This window comes from Malus domestica, chromosome 11, assembly GCF_042453785.1.
Source record: "Malus domestica chromosome 11, GDT2T_hap1".
In the NCBI taxonomy this organism is placed as follows: domain Eukaryota; kingdom Viridiplantae; phylum Streptophyta; class Magnoliopsida; order Rosales; family Rosaceae; genus Malus; species Malus domestica.
This window is the reverse complement of record NC_091671.1, coordinates 36,346,727-36,367,993: the sequence shown is the minus strand read 5'-3', so window position 1 is coordinate 36,367,993 and position 21,267 is coordinate 36,346,727. Positions and strand designations below refer to the sequence as shown.

Below are 21,267 nucleotides of genomic sequence, written 5' to 3'. Positions count from 1 at the left end.
AAAAAAGAAAAAAAAAAGAAAGGGGTCCGAACCCAGAAGAAGGAGGAAGAAGAAGAAAGAGGAGGAGGAGGAGGAAGAAGAAGAAGAAGAAGAAGAAAGAGGAGGAGGATGAGGAAGAAGAAGAAGAAAAAAAAAAAAAAAGGGATCGAACCCAGAAGAAGGAGGAAGAAGAAGAAGAGAAGAAGAAAGAGGAGGGAGGAGAAAGAAGAAGAAGAAGAAGAAAAAAAAAGAAAAAGAAAGGGGTCCTAACCCAGAAGAAGGAGGAAGAAGAAGAAGAAGTAGAAAAAAAAAAAAAAGGGACCGAACCCAGAAAAAGGAGGAAGAAGAAGAAGAGAAGAAGAAAGAGGAGGAGGATGAGGAAGAAGAAGAAGAAGAAGAAGAAAAAGAAAAAAAAAAAGAAAGGGACCGAACCCAGAAGAAGAAGGAGGAAGAAGAAGAAGAGAAGAAGAAAGAGGAGGAGGATGAGGAAGAAGAAGAAGAAGAAGAAAAAAAAGAAAAAAAAGAAGAAAGGGACCAAACCTAGAAGAAGAAGGAGGAAGAAGAAGAAGAGAAGAAGAAAGAGGAGGAGGGAGAAGAAGAAGAAGAAAAAAAAAAAAAAAAAGGGGTCCGAACCCAGAAGAAGAAGAAAGAGAAAGAGAAGAAGAAGAAAGAGAAAAAAAAAAGTGGCAGATATGTTTTTTTTTTAAATTAAAAAATTATTTTATTTGCCACGTGGCAGACATTTGGCAGCCACGCGTCATATATGTGGCAGCCACGTCAGCATTTAACAGATCCATGGATGAAAAATCTAACGGTTGTATGAAATTGAAATAAAATAGTACTTGAGGTATGAAAGTGAAATGTTTTAAAGATGTTGTATAAGATTGCAATAAACCTCAAACCTGAGGGGCTACTATGTAATTTACCCTTTTAAAAATGATAAAATTCGTAATATTTGTGGACTGGTCGTTACATCGTCACCATATAAACTTCATAAACAAAATCATTTAATTTATAAATCTTCATTTGAAGATCATTCATATAAAAAAATTAATCAATCAAAGATCGTTCATCATGAATATGTTACTTGGTACTCACACCGTCAATTTGTTCTATAAATTTGGATGACGAAACGATCTTTGATTCAAATAATTTTTTAGAGATGATCTTCAAATAAATATTAAATAATTCCAATTATGAAAATTTATATGGTGAAATATACATTATTCAAGAATGGTGGAACATGTTCCCATACTTTTATATTGTTTTTTGGGTGACTTTGGATGCGGTCCCTATTTGTCAACGTTCTTTGACTGAAATGCAATAATGCATTTCTATATAGATTATTATAATTTTTAAATTAAAATTTGATATTTGTAGTTACTTATATTAATGAGATTTTAAATAAAATTCATGATTCGTGGGATTGAAAATATTAAAAAATAAATTATCTTATATAAAAAAGTATAATTTATCTTAATGAGAAATTATACTCAAATAAAACCCATGATTTGTCATTACTTATATTAATGACATTTTACATACAAAAAATTGGTGATTTAGTACATTTTACATACAAAAAGTTGGTACATTTTATACAAAAAGGTGGTACGTTTGTCACATCCCAGACTCGACTCCGCCGTAACACGATATTGTTCGCTTTGAGCTTACCATTCCCTTAAGGTTTTGTTTCTGGAAACTCACGCAAGAACTTCCCAGTGGGTCACCCATCCTGGGATTGCTCTCGTCCGAACTCGCTTAACTTCGGAGTTCCAATGAAACCTGAAGCTAGTGAGCTCCCAAAAGGCCTTGTGCTATATGGAGGGAATCATGTACATATAAGGCACATCATCCCCTTTCCGTTGGCCGATGTGAGATGTTACACGTTTTATATAAAAAAAATGGGTACATTATATATTTTATATATATATATATATATATATATATATATATATATATATATATATAAAACAATGGGTATATAGGTCTTACATTAAAAAATGGGTACATTTTATGTAAAAAATTGTACTTACAAAAAAAAAAAAAAAAGGTACATCTTGCATAAATTATGGGTACAAATAAAAAGTTAAAAAAATATGAGTACAAATAAAAGTTTGAAAAATATGGACATGAAAAGAAATAAATATAGTACAAACTAAAATTGAAAAGAAAATTGGTACAATTTGAAAAACAAAAGGTTGCACATTAAAATGGGTACAAACTAAAAATAAAAATATATCAAATGTAACGTTTCTAACACTAAATGAATATATTTAGAAATAAGATTTAATTATCTTGTCATGTAAAATATTTTATTATTGAAATAATTAATGACATGTATTTTTTTTTTTGAAGAATTAATGACGTGTATTAAAACCAAGGGATCCTTGATAAAAATTTGAAAATGAATAAGATTTCAATCAATGGAGTTGAAAAATGAGAGATGGAAACCTAATTTCTCATTGTTTTTTTTACAAGCAATGTTCTACTTTGATTCATTAAATTGTTCGGAGAAGGATTGCAACTTGAGTATATGAAGTGTAGTATATTGTTTTAATCAACTAGACTAAGTTAAGTCCACATGCAGGGCCGGCCCTGAGAATTTAAGGGCCCTTAGGCGAGCCTTCGAAGTGGGGCCCTAAAATTCTTTGATCCCCGGTCCTTTGTATATTGATTTGTATAAAAAAGAATTCGCTAAATACATAAAAGTTCTATTTTCACATCAAATATCATTAAAAATTAATATCAAAAGAAGATAAATATACAAACATTATTTAAACATTACACGATTCACGTTTTTAGACACAAATGTACTAAATGTTTGCAGTCAAGAGTTTAAGATTGAGAGTGAAGAACAATAAAACTTGATGATTACGAGAGTAAATAACAATAAAACTTGATTGACGAGTATAATAAATTCAACGCCAATTGTTTTTCTTGTATTTTTTTCTTCTAAAATCAACATCACACTAACGAATTGAATATTAAAATAATCCATTGAATAAAAAGTCATTGAAAAGAAATATATAAAATTCAAAGTTTTGATTATCTTAAAGTACAATCTTTAAGACCATATGATAGTTGGTTTAAATATTCAATAGAAATGGAGAGAATAGGAAATTGGTTTAAACATTCGATAGAAATTGAGAGAATGAGAAGTTGAAAGAAAAAAGATTGCAAAAAGACTTGAGTTTTATAACTTTATATGCATTTGGACAGATGGATTGGCAGTAAATTTGAAAAACAAGAAAAATTAAGAAAAATCTAGTGACTGAAATGCAGCTTCGTGTTTCAAACTCAACACCCCAAAGAAAAATGAAGCCAATATTTTCACTGCACTAACAAATGAACTATGATATTTCTTACTATTTTTTGGGCTACCCTTAGGGCCGGGCCTGTCCACACTCCACATGCTTCTATTAATTTACACAGGCCAACAGGAAAGTTGATGGGATCTAAGGAGAAGGAGTACCTTGGCTATTTGAAAATAATTCAAGTCCACCAAAAAAGAAAATAGAAGAGGAGGAAGAAACTCAAGTATATAAAACTTTAATAGAAAATAATGCATCCATTTCTAACAAATTTAACAAGGGTTGTGATACCCGCATATTTTTTTATTTTTTTTTACTTCTCACACACCCCTTATTAATTTATGTCATTTGATCTTCTTCAATTCATTCGATTCGACGATCGGAAATTAAGAGGGTATGTGAGAAGTAAAATGAGATATGTGAATAACATACACCATTCAACAATTGAGATATAAGGTTATCAACTGGCGAAGCATCGCATAAGTGCATGACGAAAATAGATATTGTCTCCTAAGTTAAAGGCAAATATGTTCCCAAAATATTAGTCCTCCAAAACTAACGATGCTAAACAGAAAACATAAAGAAAGTTAAAAACAGGTGCAGATAATAAATTCATGTTTTACAACAAAGAAAGGCAAAGGACCCATTCCTCGAAAATGGAATCATATAAAAACCTAGATGTCATTTCTCCAGGAAATCAATTTGACAAGTCATCGAACCCTTTGAGAACATTGAAATATCTTGACACAGCTTCATCTTGTGATCTGCACGAACGGCACTCGTATAAAATGTCACCTTATCCAGGACTTCACCATGCTTCAACAAGTACTTTGTCACTTCCATCTCATCAGGCCGCCCCTCGATTCCCTGTATGGATATAGTCTTCAAGTATGACGACAAGCAAACAGGCACAAACTCAGGTGGAACCCATTCACGTGCCGAGTCCTCCAAGGGATGATCCGCCTTACATCTCTTGTTCTAAAGAATATTACAAAAAATAATGAGTGAAGTTGAAATGTTCGAAAAATTCAACACCCTTATTTACCATTCATTTAGATTCTAGAGCAAAGGTAAATCCACAAATACTTACAGTTGTGAAATCAAGATATTCCAGATGGGGCGACATATTGAGCAGATCTATGAGAGCTTTCCAACTGCAGCAAGTGTCAAGAAGTAACTCCAAGTGGTTCAAACGATTCAGTTTAGGGAAAGGGAAATTATCTTCAGTGTAGCAGCCAGGATCCTACAGTAATCATGAAGTATTAGAGGGCAATCCAATATTTCATGAAAATTTAAATTCCAGCAAGTTAAAAGGCTATCAAACACTAATAAGGGAATAAGTTGAAGTTACAGAAAACTTACCCCAAAAATTGGAGCTGAAAGTGACAGAAATTTCACATTGATAATTCCGGCAAAAAGCTTCTGCAGACGATAATCCCAACCAAGTTCATAGTCATCGTGCCCAGACTTGTGCACATCTTCGAGATTAATGTTTGCTTTGCTCAGTTGATTTGCATTGAGGTAATAGTTTGCAAAAAAGTCTTCCTCCAGATCAAAAGTTTCAAGATTTGGAGCATTGACTTCGAAAGAAATATTGGACCCAGTTTCTTCCCACGGTTCGTCTTTGACCAAATATATTTTGAGTCTTTTCAGTTTAGGTGCAGAGATATTAAAATTCAAAACTTTACGAACTGCAACAAGTCCATCTATGATTAAGTCTTCGAGTGCAGGGCAAGAATAAAAGAGCGTCTCCATTGAGTCAGCATCAGGATTGCGGATTCTGGCATGGAAGAACTTCAGATTTGGGAAACAACCTGAAGTAGGAGTAAAGGTAACATTTGATTCCAGCCAAAGCTTCAAAACCACCAATGTCTTGCACGTGAAAAGGTTATCGGGCAACTCAAACGGGTAGCTTAAAGAATGAAGAACAAGTTCGAGTTCAACAACCTTAAGCCTAATGGCAGTGCAAATCCAAGCTTCAACACTAGGATAATTCTCCACTCAAGTACAAGAGAGACGGAATGTATGAATGTCAGATGAGCCACGAATGACGAGTGCACGATCCAAGAACTCCGCAAAACCTCGATCTCGGTGGAATCTATGAGTGAAGAGGCGACGACCCACAAACTCAGTGAAACCGGGGCTAACTGAATTCAATGCTCTTTGCGAGCTCTTATCACAAAGGTCTAGAGTGGGAATAGGAGTCCACACATACCTCCATCTCGGTGATAAAACACTGGTCTTTACAGCTTCTTTTGTTGGAAGGAGGGAAAGGATGCGGCAAAGAATTTCATTTGGTAAACTACTGATCCTATCTCCATTGCATGCATTTGGAAGCTTTGACTTTGAGTTGGTACCCATTTACAAAATGATACGTTTGCTGAAAAAACATACATAATACGTTGAACAGAAGACACTATATAAGACTTGGCGCTATGCTTTTTAGTTTTTCTAGCATCCGAACTGAAAATGTAGGATGTAATTTAATAGGTAAACAAGGCATATTGTGAACAGAAAATAGAAACTAAAACAAGTAAAATGATAAAAGATAGATACATGGGGCTATTAGCTTAAGTGCTCAAAATGTTACACCTAAGGTTTGACATTTAAATCTTGCCTCTTGTAAATTCACTTGTATATAAAAAAAAGATAGATCTAAAACATATAGTAACTTTTAGACTGCTTTTTCGTAGAATTCTCATAAAATAATACATAATAGAATAAAGAATCTTACAACAAAAAGTTAACTAAAAAGATACTTGGAAACCGGAAAATAAAAGACTAGTGTTATAAATAGGCAAAATTTAGAGAGATAACCTTTATTAGGGACAGAAGCGAAGCAGTTGCAAAATATTATACCAACACAAGTTGTTGCAGATGAAGTAATGTATATTATTGCTATTAGTTGTTTTGCTCTTCCAAGTCTAATTTGATCAAGTGTAGTGCTCTATTTATAGAGCAACTTCATAGGAAACAAACAAATGACATTATTGAACTTGTGAAAGAGTTACTATATACATGTGGGCAAACATACCCACTATTTTACAACACTCCCCCTTTGATGCCCACATATCAACATCAATTGCCTCATTAAAACCTTGCTTGGAAAAACCCAGTGGGAAAAAAAACCATAGCGAAGGAAAAAGAGTACAATTTTACCCGAATGATGTTGAGCATGCTTATGTTGCCTCGTTAAAACCTTGATAGGAAAAACCCAGTGGAAAAAATCCTAATCGAAGGAAAAAAAGTACAACATGTATGTATCATGCATGCTCCCCCTGAATTGTATCTCCCCCGGATTTCGCATTCTTCAAATTTGTAAGCTGACGTAATCCGATTCCCTGCACCAACTTCTGAAATGTGCACTTTGGTAAAGATTTGGTGAACAAGTCTGCTAAATTTCATTGGAACATATTTGTCTCACTTCAATAACTTTAGCCTTCTGAAGCTCATGTGCACTGAAAAATCTTGGAGATATGTGTTTGGTCTTGTCGCCCTTGATGAATCATTTCTTCATTTAGGCAACACAGGCTGCATTATCTTCATGTATGACGTTGAAGTGTCTGTCTTTGAAGGTAGACCACATGAATTCCGGATGTGATGGATCATTGATCTTAGCCAAGAACATTCACGACTTGCTTCATGCAAATCAATTATTTCCGAGTGATTGGAAGATGTAGCAACTAGCGTTTGCTTGGTTGATCGCCATGAAATTGCAGTATCTCCATTAGTGAACACATATCCATTTTGTGAGCGGGCTTTATGCGGATCGGAGAGAAAACTAGCATCTGCGTATCCAACAAGGATCTGTTCATTTGTGGGCTTGTCTGAGTAGAAGAGACCCATATCTGTTGTCCCACGAAGGTATCGTAGAACATCTTTGACTCCTTTCCAATGATGAATTGTTGGAGCAGAGCTGTACCTGGTTAACAAGTTAACTGAAAAAGCTATATCTGGTCTAATACATTGTGCTAAATACAATAAAGCACCTATTGCACTCAAATATGGTACTTCTGGACCAAGGACCGGTTCATCATCTTCTTTTGGACGGAATGGATCTTTCTTAATGTCCAAAGAACGAATGACCATTGGGGGTGCTAAGTGGATTAGCTTTGTCCATGCCAAATCGCTTTAGTATTTTTTCAATGTAAGCTGATTGATGGACCAAAATTCCATTAACACAATGCTCGATTTGCAGGCCGAGACAATATTTTGTTTTCCCAAGGTCTTTCATTTCAAATTCGCTTTTCAGATATTCAGCAGTTTTGTTGAGCTCTTCAGGGGTTTCAACTAGGTTCATATCATCGACGTATATTGCCACTATAGCAAATCCAGTATTTGATTTCTTAATGAACACACAAGGGCAGATGACAATGTTGGCATATCATTTTTTAATCAAATACTCACTGAGACGATTATACCACATTCGCCCAGATTGTTTCAGCCCATACAGTGATCGCCTTAATTTGATTGAGAACATACCTCGTGGTTTGTTAGTTGCTTCAGGCAACTTAAGTCCTTCTGGGACTTTCATATATATGTCAGTATCTAATTCTCCATATAGATACGCGGTGATGACATCCATAAGTCGCATGTCAAGTTTTTCTGAAATCACCAAACTTATTAAGTAACGGAATGTAATTGCGTCCATTACAGGAGATTATGTCTTTTCATAATCAATTCCAGGTCTTTGTGAAAAACCTTGTGCAACGAGTCGTGCTTTATATCTTGCAATCTCGTTTTTCTCGTTACGTTTCCTTGTGAATACCCATTTGTAACCTACGAGGTTCACACCAGGCGAGGTTTGGATTACTGGTCCAAAAACACTTCATCTTTCCAAGGAATTTAATTCTGCCTGGATTGCATCTTTCCATTTAGGCCAATCTTGTCTCTGTCTGCATTCATCAACAGAGCGGGGCTCAATATCATCACTTAAGATAATTTCAGTGGCTATTGCAAATGCAAACATGTTGTCGATGATTATTTCATTTCGATCCCACAATTCATTAGTACATGCATAATTTATGGATATTTCTTTGCTTTCTTGTACTTCTATCTCTTCAGAGACATGTGTCTCATCAAGGACATTTTCTTTTTTCTGGAAGTACAGAATCACGAATTGTGGATTTATCATTCAATTTCTTTTCTTGAATGATATCATTTGGGTTCAACTGTGCCCTCATCTTTCTCTTTCGAGGGGCTGAATCTTTTGAACTTGGGGGTTTACCACGCTTCAGACATGCACTGGATGAATCATTTTTTGCCACTTTATTTTGTCCAATAGAGACATCAATTCTTGCAGGTGTGTTTGCAGCTGGTATATGTGACTGTGTCACTTTTGAAGCATCATTAAATGCATCTTGCATTTGATTAGCAATACCTTAAAGATGAACGATCATTTTCACTTCATTTTCACATTGAGTGCTTCGTGGATCAAAATGAGATAAGGTGGGAACAACCCATGTCAGCTCTTGCTGTTCTTCTAGAACGGTCTTTCCTCCCCCTAACGACGGGAAAACTGTCTCGTCAAAATGACAATCAGCAAAACGAGTTGTAAACATATCACCAGTCAAAGGTTCCAAATATCTAATGATAGATGGTGAATCAAAACCCACATAAATTCCCAATATGCGCTAAGGTCCCATTTTAGTTCGTTGTGGCGATGCAACAGGCACATAAACAACACAACCAAAAACTCATAAATGTGAAATGTTTGGCTGATGTCCAAACACGAGTTGTATTAATGAGTATTGGTGGTTGGCTATGAGTCTCAGTCGAACTAATGATGTTGTATGTAAGATGGCATGTCCCAATGCTGAGACTTGCAATTTCTTTTTCATGAGCAAAGTGCGGGCTATTAATTGAAGCCGCTTGATAAATGCCTCTGCTAAACCATTTTGGGTATGGACATGAGGAACAAGATGTTCAACATCAATGCTCAGTGCCATGCAGTAATCATCAAAGGTTTGAGATGCAAATTCACCAGCGTTATCAAGTCGAATGGACTTAATGGGATGATCTGGGAACTGTGCTCGCAACTTAATTATCTAAGCAAGAAGTCTCGTAAAAGCTACATTTTGAGTAGACAATAGGCAAACATGTGACCATCGGGTAGATGCATCAACCAAAACCATAAAATATCAAAATGGAACACAAGGTGGTTAAATAGGTCCACAAATATCCCCTTGAATTCTTTGCAAAAATAATGGGGATTCATCATCAACCTTTAGTTGTGATGGTCTAATTACCAACTTCCCTTGGGAACAAGCCTTGCAAGGGTTATCGTTTAAGCCATCAATGTGTTTGCTCATTAATGGATGTCCACTAGAGTTGGTAATGATTCTACGCATCATGGTAGATCCTGGATGACTCAGACGGTCATGCCAAAGCATGTAAACCTTTGAATTAATGAACTTCTGGTTCATGACAGTATATGCCTCAACTGTCTTTATGTATGTATAATACAATCCACTCGATAAACCATGCAACTTCTCCAATATATGCTTATGGGTATCATTGGAGGTAATGCATAAATATTCCACATTTTCTACACTTTTTGTTTCAATGTGGTATCCATTTAGACGTATGTCTTTAAAACTCAACAAATTTCGAATAGATCGAGTATCGTATAATGCATTCTGTATGGACAATATTGTTCCATTTGGTAACATAATCTGGGCTTTTCCTAAGCCTTAAATTACATCTGATTGCCCTGATATTGTTGTTACCTTTACTTTTGCAAGTACCAAATTTGAGAAATACTTTCATTCTTGAAGTATTGAATGCGTGGTTGCGCTGTCTGCAAGACAAAAGTCTCCGCCATTGATATTGTTTTGAGAATAACCATAATTTTTATCCATGTTCTCTGAGTAAAGAAAAAGTAGTTTATTCATACTGGAATACTACTTTTATTGAATTGAAAATGCGAGCATTAAATCACAAGTACAAATAATAAGAGTACATTAAACATAAATAATCCAATCGGACCCATAAACTTCATTCCCTCTTTCATTAATAAAGTCTGTAGCATTCAGTTGGGTTGTGTTTAACTGTCCTGATAAATTGGTCACTGGATCAGGGGTTTCCATTGGTTGAGCCTGGTCGAAGAACTTGATCTCGACACCCTCTTTTTTGTAGGAGGCTTGATATAACTCCACCAGATGCTTTGGGGTGCGACAAGTACGCACCCAATGTCCGTTGCCACCACACCTATGGCAAACTCTTTCAGGATTTCTAAGAGTGTTCATATGAGTTTTTCCTTTCTCGCGATTTGCATTTTTAAAGCTCGGGCCTGGATTATGCCTTGGAACCTGGTTGTGAAACTGGACACCATGGTTCTTGCCTTTCTCGTTCCACCGGCCTCGCTTGTGGCCACGTCCTTGTTTATAATTATTGCCACAAGAGGATATGGTATTCCTTTCAAGGGAAGCAACATTCACTTCTGGGAATGGTGCTGATCCAGTTGGTTAGGAATTCTGGTTTTTCATCAGGAGTTCATTGTTCTGTTCAGCTACCAGGAGCACATATATCAGCTACTTGTATTCAGTGAAGTCTCGCGCTCTATACTGCTGCCGCATGAGCATGTTAGAGGCATGAAATGTGCTGAAAATCTTTTCCAGTAACATCTCCTCAGTAATAGTATCCCCACAGAGCTTCATCTGAGAGGTAATTCTAAACAACGCAGAATTGTACTCAGCCACTGACTTGAAATCCTGGATCCTTAGGCGAGTCCAGTCATAGCGAGCTCTTGGAAGAATCACCGTTGTCTGGTGATTGTATCTGTTTCTCAAGGCCTTCCAGAGGGCTAACGGATCTTTAATCGTTAAGTACTCGCTCTTTAGTGCCTTAACAAGATGGCGACGAATAAAAATCATGGCCTTCGCCCGATCTTGAGAGGATGAGCTGCTATTTTCCCTGATGGTATCTCCAAGATTCGCTGCTTCCATATGGATTTTAGTATCCAGTACCCAGGTATCTTTCTAGTAATGTCCAGGGCAGCAAAATCAAGCTTTGCCAAGTTTACCATTTTCTTTTCTGAAAGAAAAATGAGGTGTGTAAGAACTTGCAATAATATGTGTTCTGGAGGAATATATTGTTAGAACTTCTGGTTCTTAAAATTTTTGATCTTCAGGCCAAAATGTTAAGTACTCGAAACTTCAGGCTCGAGATTTACATGATTAATGAGAAGGGCAATTGTATCGCACTATTCTCATCGAAACAAGTATGGGATGGGCGATTATTCCGCACTACTTTAAACATCAGGAAAATTTAATTATGTAGAGGAAGGTGGACGATTATACCGCACCACTTAAAATTGCGATAAAATTTAAATATGCAAAGCAGGGTGGACGATTATACCGCACCACCTAAAATTGCAATAAAATTTAAATATGCAGAGCGGAGTGGGTGATTATTCCACACCACCTCAAATTGCAATAAAATTAAATAGCAAGTAAATTTAAATATGTAGGATAGGGTGGCCGATTATACCGCTCCACTTAAAATTTGCAGTAAAATTAGATTTGCAGTCCAAGATAGGCGATGATACCGCACCATCTTGGATTGCATAAATAAACACTGGGTTAGTAGTCAAGAGTTACACCAAACAAGAAATCAAAGATATAAGTAACTGTTAGGTTAAGAATTAGAAGTAAACATGGTGCAAACAGTTCTTCGCGAGGGTATATCCAACAATTGAGGTAGAGGAAGAAGAATAGTAAAAACCTTAGAGGAAACAATTTTTTTTTTTCTTTCGGTGAAGGGAAATGAGAAATGATTAGAAACTCGTGTTGATAACGTGTTATAAATAGGCAAAATTTAGAGAGATAACCTTTACTAGGGACATGAGCGAAGCAGTTGCAAAATATTATACCAACACAAGCTGTTGCAGAGGAAGTAATGTATATTATTGCTATTCGTTGTTTTTTTCTTCCAAGTCTAATTTGATCAAATGTAGTGTTCTATTTATAGAGCAACCTCATAGGAAACAAACAAATGACACTATTGAACTTGTGAAAGAGTTACTATATACATGTGGGCAAACATACCCACTATTTTACAACAACTAGATATATATCAGTAGAGAGACAACATTATTTAAAACAAACAAAAGATAAAGATACATTCATAATATATAACAAACATTCAGGTTGCTTAAGCTTAGGTTCCTAGGATAAAGATTAATATTAGATTTTTTTAGTAAAGAAAGAAAAGCTATGACTCCAGATCTAGTTTTATGGCGCCGATTAAATTTTTTTGGTTGCTGAGAAATAGCATGAATGATATTATATATCTTTTATGTCACATATTTTCTCCTTAAAGTGTTGATCCCCAATAGCAAGGCATTATACATGCATGTCAGTTATGGCGAAAATACAGAGGATCTGAAAACACGAAGATATAGACAGAAATATCTGCAATTCATTTCTTAAAGAAAATATTAAATTAGTAAAAATAAGTGCTATTATGCCCACCAACTGTTCCTATTTTTCCACCCAATATACGACATTTCAAAAAAAAAAAAAAAAGGGTAAAAGACTGTTTACCACCCTCATGTTTCGTGGTTTTCAACATTTAGTACATCAAGTTTTTTTCGTCCCAGAGTCATACCTAAAGTGTAAATTTTGGGACAGTCTCATACATCTGTTAGTCAAACTGTTAGTTCTCCCGTTAAGTGATGACGTGGCACCCTGATTGGACGCCACGTGTCATTAAAAAAATAAAAAATTTATTTAAATAAAAATAATATTAAAAAATATTAAAATAATAATAAAATATATATTTTTTCCCTCTTCTTTTTTTTTTTTTCTTCTTCTTCTTCTTCTTCTTCTTCTTCTTCTGGGTTCGGTTTCTTTTTTTTTTTTTTTCCTTCTTCCTCCTCCTCCTCCTTCTTCTTCCTTCTCCTTCCTCCTCCTTCTTCTTCTCCTTCTTCTTCTTCTTCTTCTGGGTTCGGTTTCTCTTTTTTTTTTCTTCTTCTTCTTCTTCTTCCTCCTCTTTCTCCTTCTTCTTCCTTCTCTTTCCTCCTCCTTCTTCTTCTTTTGGGTTCGGTTTCTCTTTTTTTTTTTTCCTTCTTCCTCCTCCTTCTCCTTCTTCTTCCTTCGCCTTCCTCCTCCTTCTTCTTCTCCTTCTTCTTCTTCCTTCTCCTTCCTCTTCTTTTCTGGGTTCGGTTTTTTTTTTTTTTTTTTTTCTGTTTTTTTCCTTCTCCTCCTTCCTTCTTAAGAAGGAAGAAGAAGGAGAAGAAGAATGAGGAGGAAGGAGAAGGAAGAAGAAGGAGAAGGAGGAGGAAGAATAAAAAAAAAAAGAAAAAAAAGAGAGAACTGAACCCAGAAGAAGAAGAAGAAGAAGAAGAAGAAAAAAAAAAAAAAAAGAAGAAGAAGAAGAAGAGAAGAAGGAAAAAAAAAATATTTTATTATTATTTTATTATTTAAATATTTATTTAAATATTTTTTAATAAAATTTTTATTTAAATAAAAATTTTATTTTTTTAATGACACGTGGCGTCCAATCAGGGCGCCACATCATCACTTAACGGGAGAATTAACAGTTTGACTAACAGATGTATGAGACTGTCCCAAAATTTACACTTTAGGTATGACTCTGGGACGAAAAAAACTTGATGTACTAAATGTTGAAAACCACCAAACATGAGGGTGGTAAACAGTCTTTTACCAAAAAAAAAAAACATATGACATACCAACCCACCAACATCAGTATAGCAACCTTGCCTAACATCAGTGACAACACCCTCATTATATTCAAAATTCCGCATTAAACCAAAAACGGCAGAGAATTTGGACTCTCTCTCTCTCTCTCTCTCTCTCTCTCTCTCTCTCTCTCTCTCTCTCTCTCTCTCTCTCTCTCTCTCTCTCTCTCTCTCTCTCTCCCTCCCTCCTCCCCCACCCCCCCCTTTGCCCCTATGTTATTTGGTCCACTTTTGACTAAGAATTCATCTCACAAATTCAAATCTAAGCTTTCCGTAAGTTTTTCGAAGTATCCAAATTGAGAATGATGTAGGATATCACTAAATAGGTAGAACAAAATTAAGACAAACAAAAGTACAAGGATAGATCTAGAACATATAACAACTTTCAAGCCACTTCCATTTAGCTTCATCATGAAAAAATATATAATAGAACAAAGAATTCAATAATTGAAAAGATATTTGAAAAGGGAAAAATACCAGATATATCTCTAGAGAAGAATTCAAGAATTCAACTTGTGTTCCTTAGATAAAGGGTAAATGGAGAAGATTTTGTCTGAGTAAAAGTAGACCTGACATTTGTGTCGTGTTTTCCGTGTTCGTGTCGTTTTTGTGTCATACCCAATATCTTAACGGGTCGTGTCGTGTAACACCCGTTAAAATAAACGGGTAAAATGACCCGACCCGAAATCGACCCGATAATATTAACAGGTAATATGACCCGACATGTTACCCGTTAAGGAAAATATATTTTAAACTAATAAATAATCAAATGAAAAACATAATACTAAATAAGTATATACATTCCATATTATCACATCCAAAACATAAAAACGCAATTTTGTTTTAAGTATATTTTCGCTTACCTAAAGTCTTTAATAGTTTTTTAATTAATGTAGAAGTGTAAAAAAATATAGAAAAAAAATATATAAACACTCGTAATGACAAGCTTTATAACTTTCATAAAGAGCTTAACTTCGAAATTCGCTACTATAATCATATAAATCATAGATCAAAATTTAACCGTTGATTGTTGTTTACATTTATGCTTCATTGTTCTCATCAAATTTCGTTTTTTTAGATTTTCTTTTTTGAAAACATGATCTATTAGAGGGTGCATGTAGATGAACGGTTTGAATCGTTGATATTATATTTAGAGTTTTACGGTTAGTGAAAATATTGCTTGATGTTTATAAAGTTTCTACAAATTATATGACATTGACTCATATTTCAGTTAACCGTAAATATCGAAACGTGATATCATCTTCTTACATCTGCTAGATGATCATGTTTTCAAAAAATAAAATTTTAAAAATGAAATTCAGTAAGAAGAATAAAGCGTAAATGATAATCGACGGTTAAATAAATTTAAGGTTTCACTACTACAAAATTATCTATTGCTGGCTGTCCAAAAACTTTTTTCAACGATCCAACATCAAACTTATTTGTACACATTCCAAGATTGCATACGTAAAAAATTGTAAAAAACAAACATTCAGAGATTACGTAATGGAACAATAGTTTGCGACGGTTATAAACGAAAAATCACAATTTAACGGTTATTTTAGCTCCGATTTTGATGATTTTTTACAGATACACTCATCGACCCTATAAGAATGTAATGAATAAATTTGATCTTTAATTTAAAGTATTTACAATAGTGGATACCACAAAAACTTATTTTATACTTAATAGAAGTATAATATTAACTCCAAGTGTTTGTTTAATCTACTGTTTTGACGCAATATGCATTCTACGAAACTTTTTTCAACGATCCAACCGTCAAACTTATTTGTACACATTCCGAGATCGCATAAGTAAAAAATCGTAAAAAAAAAACATTCAAAGATTACGTCATGGAACAAAAGTTTTCGACGGTTATAAACGAAAAATCACAATTTAACGGTTATTTTATCTCCGATTTTGATGAATTTTTACAGATAGACTCCTCGACCTATAAGAATGTAATGAATAAATTTGATCTTTAATTTAAAGTATTTACACTAGTGAATACCACAAAAACTTATTTTATACTTAATAGAAGTATAATATTAACTCTAAGTGTTTGTTTAATCTACTGTTTTGACGCAATATGCATTCTACAGAACTTTCTTCAATGATCCAACCGTCAAACTTATTTGTACACATTCCGAGATCGCATAAGTAAAAAAATCATAAAAAACAAACATTCAGAGATTAAGTAATAGAACAAAAGTTTTCGACGGTTATAAACGAAAAATCACAATTTAACGGTTATTTTAGCTCCGATTTTGATGATTTTTTACAAATACACTCCTCAACCCTATAGGAATGAAATGAATAAATTTGATCTTTAATTTAAAGTATTTACACTAGTAGATACCACAAAAACTTATTTTATACTTAATAAAAGTATAATATTAACCCTAAGTATTTGTTTAATCTACCGTTTTGATGCAATATGCATTCTACGAAACTTTTTTCAATGATCCAACCGTCAAACTTATTTGTACACATTCCGAGATCACATACGTAAAAATCATAAAAAACAAACAATCAGAGATTACATAATAGAACAAAAGTTTTTGACGGTTATAAACGAAAAATCACAATTTAACGGTTATTTTATCTCCGATTTTGATGATTTTTTTACAGATACACTCCTCGACCCTATAAGAATGTAATGAATAAATTTGATCTTTAATTTAAAGTATATACCACAAAATTTTTTTTTTATACTTAATTGAAGTATAATATTAACTTTAAGTGGTTGTTTAATCTACTATTTTGACGCAATATGGATTCTACGAAACTTTTTTTAACGATCCAACCATCAAACTTATTTGTACACATTTTGAGATTGCATACGTAAAAAATCGTAAAAAATAAACATTCAGAGATTACGTAATGGAACAAAAGTTTTCGACGGTTATAAACGAAAAATCACAATTTAATGGTTATTTTAACTCCGATTTTGATGATTTTTTGTACAGATACACTCCTCGACCATATAAGAATGTAATGAAAAAATTTGATCTTTAATTTAAAGTATTTACACTAGTGGATACCACAAAAACTTATTTTATACTTAATAAAAGTATAATATTAACTCTAAGTGTTTGTTTAATCAATCGTTTTGACGCAATATGCATTCTACAAAACTTTTTTCAACGATCTAACCGTCAAACGTATTTGTACACATTCCAAGATCGCATACATAAAAAATTGTACAAAACAAACATTCAGAGATTACGTAATGGAACAAAAGTTTTCGATGATTATAAACGAAAAATCACAATTTAACGGTTATTTTAGCTTCGATTTTGATGATTTTTTACAGATAGACTCCTCGACCCTGTAAGAATGTAATGAATAAATTTGATCTTTAATTTAAAGTATTTACACTAGTGGATACCACAAAAACTTATTTTATACTTAATAGAAGTATAATATTAACTCTAAGTGTTTGTTTAATATACCATTTTGACGCAATATGCATTCTATGAAACTTTTTTCAACGATCCAACCGTCAAACTTATTTGTACACATTCTGAGACTGCAAACTTAAAAAAACGTAAAAAACAAACATTCAGAGATTACGTAACGGAACAAAAGTTTTCGACGGTTATAAACGAAAAATCACAATTTAACGGTTATTTTAACTCCGATTTTGATGATTTTTTTACAGATACACTCCTCGACCATATAAGAATGTAATGAATAAATTTGATCTTTAATTTAAAGTATTTACACTAGTGGATACCACAAAAACTAGTGTTATACTTAATAGAAGTATAATATTAACTCTAAGGGTTTGTTTAATATACCGTTTTGACGCAATATGAATTCTACGAAACTTTTTTCAACGATCCAACCGTCAAACTTATTTGTACACATTCCGAGATTGCAAACTTAAAAAATCGTAAAAAACAAACATTCAAAGATTACGTAACGGAACAAAAGTTTTCGACGGTTATAAACGAAAAATCACAATTTAACGGTTATTTTAGCTTCGATTTTGATGATTTTGTACATATACACTCCTCGACCCCTATAAGAATGTAATGAATAAATTTGATCTTTAATTTAAAGCATTTACATTTATTTATTTATGAGTGATTGTATATATATATTTTTACATTTTTTACACTTCTACAATAATTATTATTAATTTTATTAATTTTGCCCCCAAATAAAAGACATTATTCATGAGGGTTTGAAGGATTTTAAAAATCTAAACGATAATATAAGTGTAACAATTATCTATTCGTAGAGGAATAATGATAAATCACGAGTGTTTATATGTTCTTTCACATTTTTCATACTTGTATGTATGTCTTCTTAGTTCTTGCATATACAAATACTATACTAGTATATTTTAATTTTGGACAAGAATATGTTATGTAAAATTTATCCTAGTAATGATAATAAGGAACTCTCATAATAAAAATAAATAATGACTAAAACTTTTTTTTTTATTTATAATTTATATAGAACAATAATACAAAACTATATATTTAATATAGAATATATTGTATATATTAATATGACTATTGTATTTTATAATAAATCTTTTAGTAATTAAACTTTAAGATTATTAAAATATTTTTTTTCTTAACGGGTCGAAACGGGTTACCCACGTGTTACCCGCGTGTATACCTGTTAAGAACCCGTTATTAACGGGTCACCCGATAGTGACCCGATAAGTTATCTGTTGACCCGAAACCCGTTATTTTCGTATCGTTTTCGTGTCGTGTCAAAAACTGCCAAGTCTAAGTAAAAGTAGAGAAGTTATTCAAAGAGGAAAAAAAAAAACCTGATATGGCTCTAGATCTAGTTTTATGGCGTCGGACAGTCGATAAACCTTGTTTGGTTGCTGAGAAACAACTTGAAGAGAAAAGAAGATGAAAAGTTGGGCACTTATTTTCTCCTTGAATTGTTGATGATGACTAGCAAAGTATTATATATCATTTATGACGGAAATACCGAGGGTATAAAATCACGGAGATATAGATGGGATATCTGTAATTCATTTCTAAAAAAAATGCTGAAAAATAATTAAAAATTAGTGCTACTACGCTCACCAACTTTTTTTGTTTTCCACCCACCTTAGCCCAGCTCGAATGGAGTACCAAAGAGCCCAATGTAGCCTATTTTGAACAAAAAAATTCCAAGGCTAAAGGGCTGGAGTGCGAGACATTTTTAACTCGCTTAGACCAACTCCAATGGTTGGGTTAAAATTCAAATTTTCAGTTTTAAACTGACTTAAAGCTTCTTTAATCATTGGGCTAAACAAAAGTTTTGGGTGAAAACTTATTTTGTGAGCCAAATTTGGTCTAGAAAATGAGTCAAGGTTAGTGGTTGACACTTAGTTGTTAACGTTGTCAGCCACTTGTGGAAAGACCAATGACTTTTATCGGACAACCCACGTCGTTGGGCTGCTTTTCAACCAACGGCCCAAATTCATTTTTTTAAAATCAAATTTATAAATACATTAAATCTAACGGTTGAGATCTAATATGAACAAATTTAATGGTAATAAGAAGATCTAACAACTCAAAATTAAATTCAACGGCTAAAACAATTAAAAAATGATTTAAATCACAATTCACAAAAAAAAAACTCTATAAATACCTATATATTGGTTCAAGCATAAGATGAATTCACTTTCGTCAAACATTTCTTCCTGTTTTTTTTCTATCTACCTACCTATGTATTTGTGTTTAAAAACATGGTAGGTTGTGTGGTTTTCCATATTCTTTCATGTGGTGCATATGTATAAGAATGAGATAGGCTTAATGATTTTTCATTATTTACCTTAACTTTAACCTAAATTCATTCTTTAATAATCTTGGACTAAATATTTAAGCCAAAACCATTGGAAGAGAAAAAATGTTTTTGGTTTAGGACCCAAATTTTCTAGGCTAAAAATTTATATTTTAACCCCAGCCATTGGAGTTAATTTTACTATTCTGGTCTATAACTGTTCATAAGGACCTCCCATTTGAAAAGAATAGAATGCTGCCAAGTTCGACTGCTTTGATGTGGGGCAGTGCTTCAGATATCATGCACCTGGAACAAAAAAAAAAGTCCCAAATTTCAAGGTTTGCTAGAAAGTAGATGGTCCGGCACAAAAGCTACCTTAGTTGTGAGAAAGCATTGCTTATAATAGTTTTGCGACACATCTTTTGCTTTTAACTTTTTTTTTGGTGGGCACTTAGTACTACAATCTAGTGATGTTCCTCTTCATAAGTAAGTGAGAGGTTTTAGATTCGATTCTCGTCAAAGACGAGTTTGAACCATATTATTGCATGACCATTGTGATGCTTAGCCCAATTTTCACCCCCTTAGTGTTAGATAATATAGTTTGTTCAAAAAAATAAAAATGCTTGAATGCTTTCAATGGTTTAGGAAATAGATAGGAGAAAAAAAATATGAGAAAAATAAGGGGCTTTATTAAGTAATAAAATAATTAATAGATTAGGATTAATGGTACAATATTATATTTAAATAGGTATACACTTGCACAGTTACAATGACCGCAAGTTTTCCAATCGAATATCTTGTGTGCTTTATTTCTCCAATCCAAGCATCAAAACAAGAAAAGTTTTCAAATATCTCACAATAAAGACTGAACATGTGAATGTCTAACGAGCCACACGAGATCTAGATGTGGAATTCATACTCTCGGATTGGGACGGGAAATGAGAAACTAGTTGGGCGAATTCCAAATTTTCTCCTTCAACTGTTTAAAGGTCACTTCTAAACCCTAAGGTTGGAGTACACTACTTGGGTAGAGTTGTACATTAAATATAAGAGAGTATAATATTACAAAATGAGGAGTAATATTCATATTCCCAATGACCAAATTTTTTTTCTGGAGGGAACCAAACCAACCTAGGCTAAAAGAATGATGGGCTCATAATTGTCCTAATTTAACATTGGCTCAATAAGTTTAGATATTTTTCATACATTTATATTTTTTCTTTCTCAATATGTTTGTCAAAACTGCTATACATTTGCTAGTTACTAATCAAAACTACAGGGAGAAAATCTAGAAGTTCCCCAACTTCTCATTTCCTGTTGTTTCTCAACACCTAAATAGAGTTGAGAGTCACAATAATTCTAGATATAGAGCCATTTGTATCATGTATTTTTCCCTTTTCAAACATTTTTAACTCCCAAAATAAGCAAACAAAGGGAGATTTCAAGTTTTTCTTTAGTTGTTGCTTAGTATAGTGGTTTCTCATATATGAGAGACTTATCCCGAGGACTTTAGAGGGCAAACAAGTTAAGGCG

The 21,267-nt window shown here is 33.5% G+C and overlaps 1 protein-coding gene across 1 annotated transcript; it reads right to left on the bottom strand.

The window, feature by feature from the left end:
* Positions 1-3,742: 3,742 nt before the first annotated feature.
* LOC103448871 (F-box/FBD/LRR-repeat protein At5g56420-like) lies at positions 3,743-5,651 on the bottom strand. The gene is made up of 4 exons (XM_070808519.1): positions 5,506-5,651; positions 4,653-5,244; positions 4,381-4,533; positions 3,743-4,268 (listed from the first exon to the last, which is right to left on the bottom strand). The coding sequence occupies exons 1-4, from the start codon at positions 5,649-5,651 to the stop codon at positions 3,972-3,974; spliced, it is 1,188 nt and encodes a 395-aa protein (XP_070664620.1). The 3' UTR covers positions 3,743-3,971.
* Between the last annotated feature and the right edge of the window lie 15,616 nt (positions 5,652-21,267).

Bases quoted from the DNA above. Each gene is read 5' to 3' on its own strand.
- LOC103448871 (XM_070808519.1), bottom strand. From the start codon at position 5,651: ATGGGTACCAACTCAAAGTCAAAGCTTCCAAATGCATGCAATGGAGAT. The intron at 4,534-4,652 runs GTAAGTTTTCTG...TGATTACTGTAG, and splicing joins TTTCAGCTCCAATTTTTGGG to GATCCTGGCTGCTACACTGA. The intron at 4,269-4,380 runs GTAAGTATTTGT...AATATTCTTTAG, and splicing joins AATATCTTGATTTCACAACT to AACAAGAGATGTAAGGCGGA.